This window comes from Lampetra planeri, chromosome 38, assembly GCF_965212315.1.
Source record: "Lampetra planeri chromosome 38, kcLamPlan1.2.h2, whole genome shotgun sequence".
Taxonomy (NCBI): domain Eukaryota; kingdom Metazoa; phylum Chordata; class Hyperoartia; order Petromyzontiformes; family Petromyzontidae; genus Lampetra; species Lampetra planeri.
Genome location: NC_136144.1, coordinates 4509076 through 4522009, shown reverse-complemented (window position 1 = coordinate 4522009; position 12934 = coordinate 4509076). Strand labels below are relative to the sequence as shown.

At 52.3% G+C, this 12934-nt stretch overlaps 1 protein-coding gene across 1 annotated transcript; it reads right to left on the bottom strand.

Annotated features, from left to right (window-relative positions):
* Positions 1-517: 517 nt before the first annotated feature.
* CNBP (CCHC-type zinc finger nucleic acid binding protein) lies at positions 518-11838 on the bottom strand. Its single transcript, XM_078612227.1, has 5 exons — positions 11787-11838; positions 6477-6830; positions 4497-4559; positions 3264-3462; positions 518-1747 (listed from the first exon to the last, which is right to left on the bottom strand). Exons 2-5 carry the CDS (start codon positions 6661-6663, stop codon positions 1630-1632), a joined length of 567 nt encoding a protein of 188 aa, XP_078468353.1. The 5' UTR covers positions 6664-6830; positions 11787-11838; the 3' UTR covers positions 518-1629.
* Positions 11839-12934: the final 1096 nt, after the last annotated feature.

Genomic DNA, 12934 nt, shown 5'->3' with positions numbered 1-12934 from the left:
GTGCAGAGATCACGGAGCCGCTCCATCGTCTCAATTGTACTACCCCGAGACGTTCACATGCGGGATTATAACGAGGTGTACGGCAATATATTTATATATTAAGTTACGTTACTTGTCTGGAGGCTCAAACGCATTTTTTCTTAATTTTAGCCGGTGGATAAAACGTTTTTTCAGCTCGCTCCCGAGATGCAGAAAAAAACGTGAGGCTCATGGGTAGTGGGCGGGGGAAGTTGAGTGGCAGGGGTGGGCAGTATCGAAACCTCTCTGCATCGCGTTCCGTGGCCCCAACGGGAATTTTCAAGATAAAACCAAGTGACCAGTGGCGCGGACGCAGAGAAAACTCCTGCTGTAGTCTGCACCGCCCACTCCAGCCAGATCGTACGCATAATCCGCATACCACCCTTCTCTTCTGTGGGATCCTAACCCATCCCACAGTTTCTGCTCAGAACCCACATCTGGTATGGTCACAATTCTGGATAAAAACCGATATGGTTGAGAACCCACGTCTGGTATGAATGTGCATCCACTGCAAATCATTTTAACATGTGAACCCATGTTCTGTTTAGAACCTACATCAGGAATAGCGGACACTCCAGGTCAAAACCTATTTGGCTGGAAGGCCCGTCCCTATCTGAAACCACATCTGTTCAGAATCCCACTCCACATCATCAGGACCCTATGTATCCTGAACCTATTTAGCCACATCCGTTCAGAACTGACATTCGTTCAGAACCGACATCTGTTTCAGTACGCAACGCCTGGTCAAAAACCAGTTTGGCGTTAAACCCAAATCCAATCTGAACCCATGCATGGTCAGAGCCTCTTTGGCCTGAACCCAGATCCATTTTTAACTGCCATCCGTTCAGAACTTTCTGATCTGAAACCACATCTGTCCAGAACTTCCATGATCTGAACCCACATCTGTTCAGAGCCCACGCCTGGTCAGGACCCTTCTTGGCCCGAACCCACGCCCTAGCTTGGTTCTACGGCGTGGCCGGGCCTGCAAGCACAACCCGCGCTCCCCGTTACTGCTGCTGCTGCTGCTGCTCCAATGGAAACCGGTGTGAGAAAAAGACGGAGAGGTGCCGCCCGCTGACGGCGCTTCTCTGGTTGAGACGGCGCCCAAGTGGTGGGGAGAGACGGAGGGAGGGGAGGGAGGGGAGGGAGGGGGCCCACGAGCAGGGAGCCGAAGCGAGGGAGGGGCGCGTCACACGGGGTTAACCACATCGTCTCCCATCTCCCTGCTGATCCCTCGAATAGACACCCACGCCACCTCCCGAGAGACACATCAAACACAACCATTAAAGCCCCAGAAAGGAGGAAAAGGGAGTGGGGGGGGGGTTTACGCTTTCGTAATTTTTTTCATCGTTGAAGTAAATTTAATATAGCACACACCTCTACCAAGCTAAACAAAGGGGGGGGGGGGGGTTAGGGCCGGTAAACTCGGTGGGAAAAAGAAAGAAAAGCTCAAAAACAGCAGCCCGTTCCTCCTCCTCCGCGCGGTTTATCCACTGGCGGCGACACTTGCGTGCGCCCCCCTCCCCCCGAACTCTTTCCCCCGCCTCGTTGGGGGCGAGAGAGGGGGGGCGGGGGCGGGCGGGACGGAAGGGGCGGCCCCGGCTGCTCTTCTCAGGCCGTGGCCTCGATGGAGCAGTCCCGCGCCAGGTGTCCCGCCTCGCCACAGCGGTAGCAGTTCACCTCGCTCGCCTTGCTGCAGTTGATGGCCACGTGGCCAGTCTCGCCGCACCTGACACAGACAGAGATCGCAACCCGCACACCGTACACTTCAACAGGCTGTCGTCGTTGGGGGAAAGTTCTGTACGCGAGCAGCACCTATGAATATTCTTAGGTTTTTTCGGTAAAGTCACGTAGGTAAAAAATGTAAATTAATAAAAGTAAAATAAAATAAATACAATTATTTTATTTTACTTTTATTAATTTTAATTTTTTATCTACGTGACTTTACCGAAAAAAACCTAAGAATATGAATCCTTGCAGTCACGAAAGCTTCAAATCTAGAAGCACCTATGAAGGCCGGTACGGCGCACGAGCTAGTGGGGGGTGTGTGGCCGGCACAAACCCCGGCCGCCTTTGTCTCCCCAGTTGCTGATGTTTACACACCGTGCCAGGTACTCATTTTAAGGGCGTCAATCCAAGGGCAGTGGTTCTCAACCGGGGGATACGTGGACCCAGGGGGGTACGTGAAGTAATTTATAAATGTGTGAAATTACATCGCACATAATAGTCATTGATTGGTAAATAATCACGTATGAATCTGCCAATATAAAATAACTATGATAGATTTTACATCCATATGGTTAACCTAGAACCATATTGGCTCAAGCAAGGGGGTACTCGGTTGAAACAAATCAATAGAAGGGGAACAGCAGCAACAACAAAAAGTTTGAGAACCACGAATCTCGGGGAGGCCCAGCACCAGTTCAGATAATCGCCGTCACGTTGATGTTGGCTGCGAGCTGGAATCGAACTCTGGTCGCTGGGTTCGTGGCCCAACGTGGAACAAAAAAATCGGTGCACCGCCGCTCCCCACACACGCGTACGTGAACATGCACCGATGAACACACGCGCAAACGTGGACACACCCACAGACGCACACGATGCGGTGTGTGTGACCTTCCAGCGGTGCAGAAAACCCTACAAGCGGAGTCCCGCACCTAAACAACTGGTTACCCGCAATCGAATCGCTTACGCACGGATGTCTCCACAACCGGTTGCGAGCAGCTGCGCAACGTGGTGCTCACAGCTGAGACCGACTCGACTTTTCAAGCTTCGAGATGCTCAGCGATTTGTAGCAGAGGTAGTCCGTCACCACGCAAAACATTTGCTCAGCTACGATCGGCCGTTCCGATCCCAACGTGGGTCGGGGGGTGGGCGCTACTATAGAGGGGCTGTCTGGCCAGACACGACGGTTCTCCTTCTTGGTTCTTTCGGTAAAGTCACGTAGAAGGGAAGTAATAAAATAATAAAAATAAAACATAATAAAATAATTCTCACGACGTTTCGGCCACAACGCAAGCAGCCGTCCTCAGGTGAAGACCAGGTCTGTCGGGGAGACAGCGTCTGAATCCCTGCAGTCACGAAAGCTTTAAAACGACGGTTCTCGTCGTACAACTACTCACTCGGATGCTAACAAAGCGGTCGCAAGCGACGACGAAAGCCGCGGTGACGGTTTCGGGAAAGTATTCCTCCGGCGCACGTCCCGGTCTGGGGCCGCGACCCCGCGACCCCGCACCCCAACCTACCGGTAGCACTTGACCTTGGTGCACTCCTTCTGGATGTGGCCGAAGCCACCGCAGGTGTAGCACTTGTGCTCGTCGGCGTGCTCGCAGTCACGTGCCAGGTGGCCCGGCTTGCCGCAGTTGTAGCAGCACTGCTCGCGCTCCTTGCGCGGAGCGCTGCAGTCCTTGGCGATGTGGCCGCTCTTGCCGCAGTTGTAGCAAGCTGGGGGGGTTAGGGGTGGCAGGCGGGAGAGGCGGGAGGGGGACAAAGACGAGGGTGACGTCTCGCTGCTGCTGCTGCTCGTCGCAGAAGATGCGAGTCTCCCTAGCCAATGGTGGAGCCAGGAGTGTCAGGTAGGGGGGCAAACCCTCCAGCAATGAAAAGTGATAGTTGTTAGTGAATAAGGACTGGTCCCTTGGTTTTTATTCGACGCGTGTTCGGCGATGGCGCAGCCATCGATCGAGGCTCGAATTAGAACCGCGTGTGATCGGCATCGCGCTCCCTGAAGGTGTTTGCCTTCAAGGAAGTCGTGGACTGTGTACGCAACTGCGCACAATTCTGTGAGTCACTTATAACTGCTTTGCCGTTACTTATTGTCAATTATGGACTCAGACTATTGTCCTATCATCTCAGAGTCCCTGGCACATAATAATATGCTACACAGTGGCAGTGGGGGTCGTAAAATGCCGATTTATCTATTACTGATAAACCCCAATGATCCGATCGAAATTAGGGATTTGGCTCGTATGCATGCTGAACTTCTTTCACACCGTACTTAGCCAACCGTGCTCATCGGAGGTGTGGGGAAAGGACAAACTAAACACAAGAATCAGTTCTAAATGAGTTTTCTATCTAGATTTAAAAGTACGTACAGTCTGCTCAAGGTAATACTGGGGATCATTACCTCGTGTGTCCAATCAAGACTGGCCAATGTGGAGGAGGCTCGTGAAGGATTTTACTGGGCAGGTGGAGGCATTCGCCACCCTCCAAAAACAAAAGACAGAAGTGACGTTCACGAGTGGAGCGCCGGGTGGCTAAGACACAGCAAGCTGGCACAGTGGGCAGCATAGGTGGTGGTGCATTTGCCGGTTATCTCAGTTAACCTCGAGCAGCACCTCGGCCTGTCACATGACCTCCTACGACATTTCACATGGCCTCACAGTGCACTTAGTGTGACACAAGCTCCGTAGTGGCTAACGGCGGCTGTAGCTGCTGCTGTTGCGTGCAGTTGTATGCATGCGTGTGCATGATTGTACCATCTTCCTGCAGCTCGCAATCCTTCGCCAGGTGGCCCGACTCTCCGCAGCGGTAGCAATTATCTGCGAGCACAGGTGAACGAAGTCAGTCAAGAGACACCGTCAACCCAAACACCGCACGCATTTCCACAGGGACCCAGAGACCCTCCCCCCACCCCAGTCCCGAACACTGGGCCCCCTACACAGAAAAAAAACCAGAGAGATTATGCCACCCATAAGAATACAGTAAAACCTTGGATTGCGAGCATAATTAGTTCCGGAAACGTGTTTGTAATCCAAAGCACTCGTAGATCAGTTGTGATCACGTGAAGCTCGGCAGACAAAGCATATATACGTACTACTCGTATTGCAAGACCTCGCTCGTTTATCAAATTAATATTTATTTAAAAAATTTGTTCGTCTTGCAAAACACTCGCAGACCAAGTTACTTGCAATCCAAGGTTTTACTGTAATGGCTGCTGGGTGGATTGTGACATCGCAGGATCGTGTGAGGTGGCGGCCTGGGGAGGCCTTCATCCTGCAGTGGATCAACCTTGGCCCATGTCGGGAATCGGATTAGGACTTGCGGCTGGTGAAAAACTGTAACCGGGTGTGCAATGGCACACACACACACACATATATAATTAATTTACATGCGTATAATTAACACGTTCCTTCGGAGTGGGCAGGTGGGAACTTGGTTGGACGGCGCATTCGTGCGATCCGTGTCACGCGGCGCAAGCTGCGTGGAGCGGCGCGTCACGTGGTGCTGAGCCCGCCCGAAGCGCTCTATGAAATACGAATCGAGGGCGTGGCTATGCACGACAGACAGACAAATAATCCCTGGTGGGCAGTGTGGAACTGTTGTTCCTACCTGTATTACACACATAAATATAAATACGATAGATATTATTGAGAAAGTATTTCTCCATTATGTTCAGGAATACGTATGATTAGAACAATCCAAAAAAGTCAAACCATGCGGTTAGCGTACAATCTCCACAAATAAGAATGTGAGAAGTTCTAGAAGGATGATGGTCATGATGCTGTGTGTGACGACAACCGATGATGGTGTGATGCTTCGGAATGGTCAAGAGATGTGGTTAGTGGACACATCCTCCGAAGATGACAGCTTGATGCAAGAAGTTCTGGAAGGAAGCTGGGATTAAGCCCAAGAGACGGAAAAAGATGCTGCTTGACAATATAAAACAACTTCTTGGTTCTTTCGGTACGTGACTTTACCGAAAGAACCAAGAAGATGAATCCCTGCAGTCACGAAAGCTTTAAATCGAAATATAAAACAACACTACATTAATGACGTTTCAGGCAATGGCCCGTCCTGATATCAGATCAATAACGGTTGGAACGGATCAGTCCGAGCCAAGGACCTGCTATTAGGTCGAGGACGACAGAAGAACACACTCGTTCTAGATTTGAAGCTTTCGTGACTGCAAGGATTCATACTCTTTGGTTTTGTCGGTAAAGTCACGTAGGTAAAACAATAAAATAAAATAAATGAAAACTAAATGAAATCACGACGTTTCGGATTAAGGAAGTTTGTGTTGCCTCCGAAACGTCGTGATTTAATTTAGTTATTTTATTTATTGTTTTACCTACGTGACTTTACCGAAAAAACCAAAGAGTATAACAGACAAAGACCCCCCATATAGCCTTAACAGACTGTAGGGGCAAGTGCTGTTAGCGAGCACCTATGAAGGCCGCAACGGTACACGAGGGGGTGGGTGGCCAGCACCACGCCCGACCGCCTTTGTCGCCCGCGTGGTGATGTTTACACACCGCACCAGGTACTCATTTGAGGCCGAGTCGACCTAGGGGAGGCCCAGGACCAGTTCAGATAATCGCCACTGGTGTTGGCCGTGAGCGGGAATCGAACTCGGGTCGCCGGGTTCATAGCGCAGCGTGCTGACCGCTACACTACCGCTCCCCAGTATAACACGCACTCGCTCGCACACAACAAGACCATCGCCCGCAAGTTCTCACCTCGTCCGCCAGCGAAGCCTCCTCTCCCGCCACGATTCCTCCCACGTCCACGGCCCCCCCCAACGGGGCCCGGCCCGGGTGCCCCGGGTCCCCCGGCAACCCCGGTACCCCCGGTACCCCCGGCTGTGGGACACTCACGGGCCCAGTGGCCTGTGCGGCCACATTTGAAACACTCGTTACTGCTCATGCCCTTCGCCTGCCGCTCTCCCTTCACTCCCGTTCCTCTCCTCACCGCTCCTCACCACTCCTCCGCCCCTCTCCACTCCTCCGCCCCTCTCCACTCCTCCGCCCCTCACCACTCCTCCGCCCCTCTCCACTCCTCCGCCCCTCTCCACTCCTCCGCCCGCACCTGCCCTGCGTGGGGAGCGATAGTAGCAATGTCACACTTGCAATATTCTTGGGTTTTTTTCGGTAAAGTCACGTAGGTAAAATCATCAGCCGCACCTTAACAACTCTTAGAACCTCCCAGTTCAACCATTCTACACAACAAAGACTCATTCCTGGCAGCGGTTTCAGCCGCACCACCTCTACATAACAAAAGGCTCAGTCCCTTTTACACGCACATTTACATCATCCGCACCTAGTTTACACAACAGAGGCTCATTCCTAACAGCGTGCTTCAGCCGCACCGAACCTCACAAAAATAATATTCAGGGCCTACCTTGGCTCCTCCCACCCTCAACCAGTATATATGCAGGTACGGTTTTCTTGGTATTTCTCTCACTTGATACAGCTATCGTGCTGTGACGGTTCCACCTGAAGACGGAAGCTTGTGTTGCTTCCGAAACGTCGTGGTTTTTTATTTTATTTTACGTTTATTAATTTAAATTTTTTACCTACGTGACTTTACCGAAAAAAACCAAGAATATGAATCCTTGCAGTCACGAAAGCTTCAAATCTAGAATCACACTCGCAATATTCCGCATGTGCGCTTGCGACTCTAAGCCGATACATGCAGCCACTCGCACAACACTCCACGTGTATACCCAGGCACACGTGTGCCACTCTTAAACACTTCATGCGCACACCTCGGTACAGATACTACACCAGTTACACACAACTTCACTACACATTCAGCCACACCAGCACCACGCATGCAAACAACACATACATCACCCACTCACTCACAAAGTACAATGCAGACATCCAAAGAACGCATATACAAGTAGCACTAACACATGCAACACACACCAGCCCCAATCGTGCAGCCACACTTACACCAATCATTCACGAAGCCACACAAACACCACTCCAGGCACACTCGCTAAACACTGCCCATACCACCAGCCATTACACACACCACTTCCACACAGAAAAGTCGTCTACAACCACTCATACACTCAGCAAAACAGACCACTTCACACACACACTGAACACGCACGCACACTCTCCACCCCACAAATACAACTGGCCAATACGCACACTCCACTCAGCCACAGATACACCACTCACTCACGCCCACACCACTCCACGCTTACAAACAACTTCATGTGTAGCGCATACGGATAGGGTTGACTAGTAGTAACTGTACGTATAAAATGTACTGCATGTACTGTGTGTACTATATTTAGGTAATGCACAGTGCATCGTCTGTATGCGCATGGTTTATATACTGTATCTACTGCATGTCTCCAGTATGCACTCAATATAATGCATTTGTATACTATACATACCTATACACTGTATGGCTATAGTATATAATGTGTATGGATGTCTGTGTACTGTACGTCTATTTTACGTGTATATTTACGTACGGTGTGTCTACGTATTGTCTATGTACTGTTGTGTCGATGTGATGTTTATGTATAGGTAGTGTGTATGTGATGTGTATGTTGATGTACGTGTCTACGTAAGGGATTTATGTATGGTGCCTATGTATTGTGTATCTATGTAATGTATGTTTATATACAGTAAAACCTTGGATTGCGAGTAACTTGGTCTGCGAGTATTTTGCAAGACGAGCAAATTTTTTTAATAAATATTAATTTGATAAACGAGCGAGGTCTTGCAATACGAGCAGTACGTGTATACGCTTTGTCTGCCGAGCGTCACGTGCTCACAACTGATATACGAGTGCTTCGGATTACAAAACACGTTTCCGGAACGAATTATGCTCGCAGTCCAAGGTTTTACTGTACTGTGTCTGTGTGTATTACAGTTCATTAATTGACCAATCTGGAGATCTGTGAAATACTGGAGATTTGTGAAAAGGAGCTTAATAGCTCAGCGGATCCCTCCTGTATAAATACGGATTCTGATTCAAACACCCCAATTTTAGCTGGACCCTCCTGCAAGAGCCTCGAGCCTCAGGTTGTTCATGGGCATCATTATTACGATCAATGGGCCAGTAGAGGGTATGGCAGAGGTCGCAACCGGGTACCCGATACCAGTACCCTACCCGATACCCGGCTACTCGTACCCGGCCGGGTACGGGTAGCCGTTTGCGACCCTGGTGCAGCCGGGTACGGGTAGACCGTGAGTCACTGGTGAGTCACCGTTTGTCACTCATTTCCCAACGTCTTGTCTCTTCTCACAATTCAAGTTCCTAGAATCAACCCACACGCGCCTGCAACATGGCTTCATCCCAGAGGTCGCAATAAGGTACCAGATACCCGTACCCTACCCGTACCCGGCTGGGTATGGGTAGGGTACGGGTAGGGCCGGGTACGGGTACCCGTTTGCGACCCTGGTGCGGCCGGGTACGGAATCAAAACCTGTTTGAGACCTCTGGGGTGAAGGTGGTTTGGTGATGATGCGAGTGATGAGGCGAATGATGGTGATTGCGACAGGGGGTCATGATCGCGCGATGTTGATGTGATGAGTGTGATGAGGGGTAAGGTGTGATGAGATGAAGTGATGGAGACGAGACGAAAAGACGATAACGATGGGATGGGCGAGTGATGAGGTGAATGACGGTGATTGTGACAGAGGGTTATGATCGCGTTGTGTTGATGCAAATGAGTGTGATGAGGGTGAGGAGTGATGAGATCGATGAGGCGAGGTTATGATCGCGTTGTGTCGATGCAAGTGTGATGAGGGTGAGGAGTGATGAGATCGATAAGGCGATGTTATGATCGCGTTGTGTTGATGCAAATGAGGGTGATGAGGGTGAGGAGTGAACGACGATGAGGGAATGGGCGACTGTGGGAAACACAAGACGAGTCTTAGAGGACGCCGAGTAAGATCATTACATGGCAGGGAGCCGTGACGATGTTTACCCGCGTTGATCAGGGCTGCGTTGCTGTACTGTACTGACGGTACAGTATTGGGTTCGGTCACGTGGTTCCGAGCGTGCCCGCCCCCGCCCCCCTCACGGAAATCTCGCGAGATCTGGGCCGAGGCTCGCGGCTTCATCAAAAGAGCGGCCGCCGCGGCCTTCCAAGTCTCGCGAGATCTCGCGCCTTTTTCGACTGCGCCACAACCGGGCAGGGCGGCGAGGGAGCACCCCAGAGACCCCCTCGAATTCAGGGACCCAAAGTTACTCCAAGACCCCTACACGGGGACCCATAGACCCCCTCGAATTCAGGGACCCAAAGTTACTCCAAGACCCCTACACGGGGACCCATAGACCCCCTCGAATTCAGGGACCCAAAGTTACTCCAAGACCCCTACACGGGGACCCATAGACCCCCTCGAATTCAGGGACCCAAAGTTACTCCCAAGACCCCTACACGGGGACCCATAGACCCCCCCCCCAGTCCCGAACACCGCCCCTCCTACACAGACTGCCCTCTTACACGTGAACGCTTCCCAACAGGGGCCCAAAGACCCCTACACAGGGAACCCTTTTAAACCCCCATACACAGGGGACCCACGCGACACCCATACAGGGATCCCTCAGCCCTTGCACGGGGTCCCAGTAAAGCATCCACAGTTATCCAAGGCCCCCAGTGACCCGATATACAGAACCCCTTAGCAGGTAGCTCGGAATCCCTCGGCACCTACACAGAGAACCACGACAGCATCCCGAGACCCCCTTACACAGAACAAGGCCACCTGGACCCCCTACACGACCACTTCATAGACGCCCATCCCTAGATGCCCAAGACCCATAACGCAGTGGGGACTATGGGACCAGGCGAACCACCAGGGTCCATGGACTCAAGAAGTATCCCCGCACTCGCTTCCTCGCCGGGATTCGGTCACCCCCCCCACCCCATTCGCACCTCCGATTAGCACGGATGTCTACGTGCGGTGCGAAAGAAGTTCAACAGACACACACAAGTCAGTAATTCTCCCTTGGCCCCACTCCCCCCTCTCTCTCCACGCCGCTGTTCTATTTTTAGCCCCGGGGCAGCGATCCACGCCCCGTGAAGACTCGCAAGGGGAGGGGTGGAGAAAGGGGACCCCCCCCCCCCCAAGGGGAGGGGTGGAGAAAGAGGACCCCCCCAAGGGGAGGGGTGGAGAAAGGGGACCCCCCCCAAGGGGAGGGGTGGAGAAAGGAGACCCCCCCCAAGGGGAGGGGTGGAGAAAGGGACCCCCCCCCCCCAAGGGGAGGGGTGGAGAAACGGACCCCCCCCCCAAGGGGAGGGGTGGAGAAAGGGGACCCCCCCTCCTCCCACGACTAAAGACGGCGCGTTAACATCGAAAGCGGTCCTGGGTTAAGTGCATAGAAAGCAACGGCAAAATCCCCACGATTAAGTCAGCTGTAGTAGCAGCAGCAGCAGCTGCAACACTGGGACACCTCGAACCCGGTTCCTCCCCACCCCCTCCGCGAACCCCTGTAGCTCGAACCCCTGTAGCTCGAACCCCTGTAGCTCGAACCCCTGTAGCTCGAACCCCTGTAGCTCGACCCCCACCCACCCCCCCGGCAGGAGGCCCAGACACTGCAGGGTCCACGACGCCGATAAGGCGGCTCCCGAACCCTCAAGAGCATGGGCCACTTACGCGGCGGAGACAGCCGACTCTGCATACCTGCACAGGGACACCCCGGACCCCCTCGCGCAAGGAACCACGAGACCCACCCACCCACCTCCCCCTTAAAGCCCAGGCACCGAGAAACGCCACACACCCGAGACCCCTACAAGGGGAACCCACAGACGAGGCTACCCAATGCCATATCAGAAAGCCCGAGGCCTAGGATACCCCCACGTGCTGTCAAGGGGTCCGGGCCTGCAGGCCTCAGCGAGGGTAAGCACGGCGTGGTAAGGGGTAACACAGCGGTGGTGTGGAACCCCCCCACCCCAAGTCCGAGGGGGGGGTCCATTTACTCCCACCAAGACCTGCTGCCCCCTTCAGCGCCCCCCACCACCACCTGAAGGTGAGACCCCCTTAAAGAACCCCCGTTTTGGACCCCTACGCGGCACCCACCTGAGCCACACGGAGCCGCGCAGTGTCTGAGTCAATGGACGAACACGTGATTTGCACACGGCGCGCGGCTTTGCGCACGGCACGGCGGGGAGGGGGGGGTGGGGCGAGGGGGCGGGGCTGTCAAAGTGCCGTGCGCAAAGCCACAGGCCCAGAGGATCTCCATAGCGGGCAACGATTTCCAATCTCTATGGCGTCTATTTATATGCGATGTGGAAGGGTCGTTCACCCGAAACGTCGCCCATTAATATATTTTTCTTTTCTTTAAGGTCGCGCAGTGTTATTGCCCAATGTGTTACAACATCTGTCAACCCCTTACCAGAGCTGAGCTTATTACAGACCAATTCAGAGCTGATTGGTCACCCAGTGCCCTTACAAATCTCAACGTTCATCCTACAAAGTCCTATCGCAGGGGAGAAACACAAACATATAGACAAAAACAAGTTTGTGTGCCCTATTTTAAACGTCTGTATGCCGTATGGACCTGAAAACTACATTTCCCTGTACACGAATACGGCTAAGGGGCCATCCATAAATGACGTCACACGATTTTGGATGATTTTTGACCCCCCCCCCTCGTCACGCGGCGTCACAAAAAGTCAGACCCCCCCCCCCTCAAATATGACGTCACAAAGCGCTGCCCCCCTCCCCAAAAAAAAACATGCTTCAAATCGCTTTAAACCATTGTCATTGTAGTGCGTATTTAATGTGCCCTGCACTCTGATGCTGTAGGAGAAAACATTTATTAAGAAGTCTATTTAATTAAGTATAACGTGTTGTCTATATTTATTTCAAGTTGCGCATTTTGATGTGACGTCACATTTCTCAACCCCCCCCACCCTCGTCACACATCGTCACAAATGTCTGACCCCCCCCCAGGTGCGTGACGTCATTTATGGACGGCCCGTAAACCATATGAATTGACAGGTATGCGTTGACAGCGGTGAGAAAGCACAATTAGCAAAAACAAACTCAGCATGCTCATCAAGAGCAGTGTCTGTGTGGCCTTGTTGACGTTTCAGGCAATGGCCCTTCTTAAGAGAACAAGACATGTAATCATGAAAGGGACTTGCAAATCTAATATAAAAGCCCGGCGTTCCGTGTGTCCGTCAACTAAATAATGAGAGCTTTTCAGAAGTCCAGAATCTACA

What these genes read in the sequence shown, in the direction of transcription:
- CNBP (XM_078612227.1), bottom strand. Translation starts at nt 6,663, where the DNA reads ATGAGCAGTAACGAGTGTTTCAAATGTGGCCGCACAGGCCACTGGGCC. An exon ending in AGGCTTCGCTGGCGGACGAG is followed by an intron (nt 4,560 to 6,476) that starts GTGAGAACTTGC and finishes CTGTGCTCGCAG; the next exon opens with ATAATTGCTACCGCTGCGGA. An exon ending in ACCAAGGTCAAGTGCTACCG is followed by an intron (nt 1,748 to 3,263) that starts GTAGGTTGGGGT and finishes TGTCTGTGTCAG; the next exon opens with GTGCGGCGAGACTGGCCACG.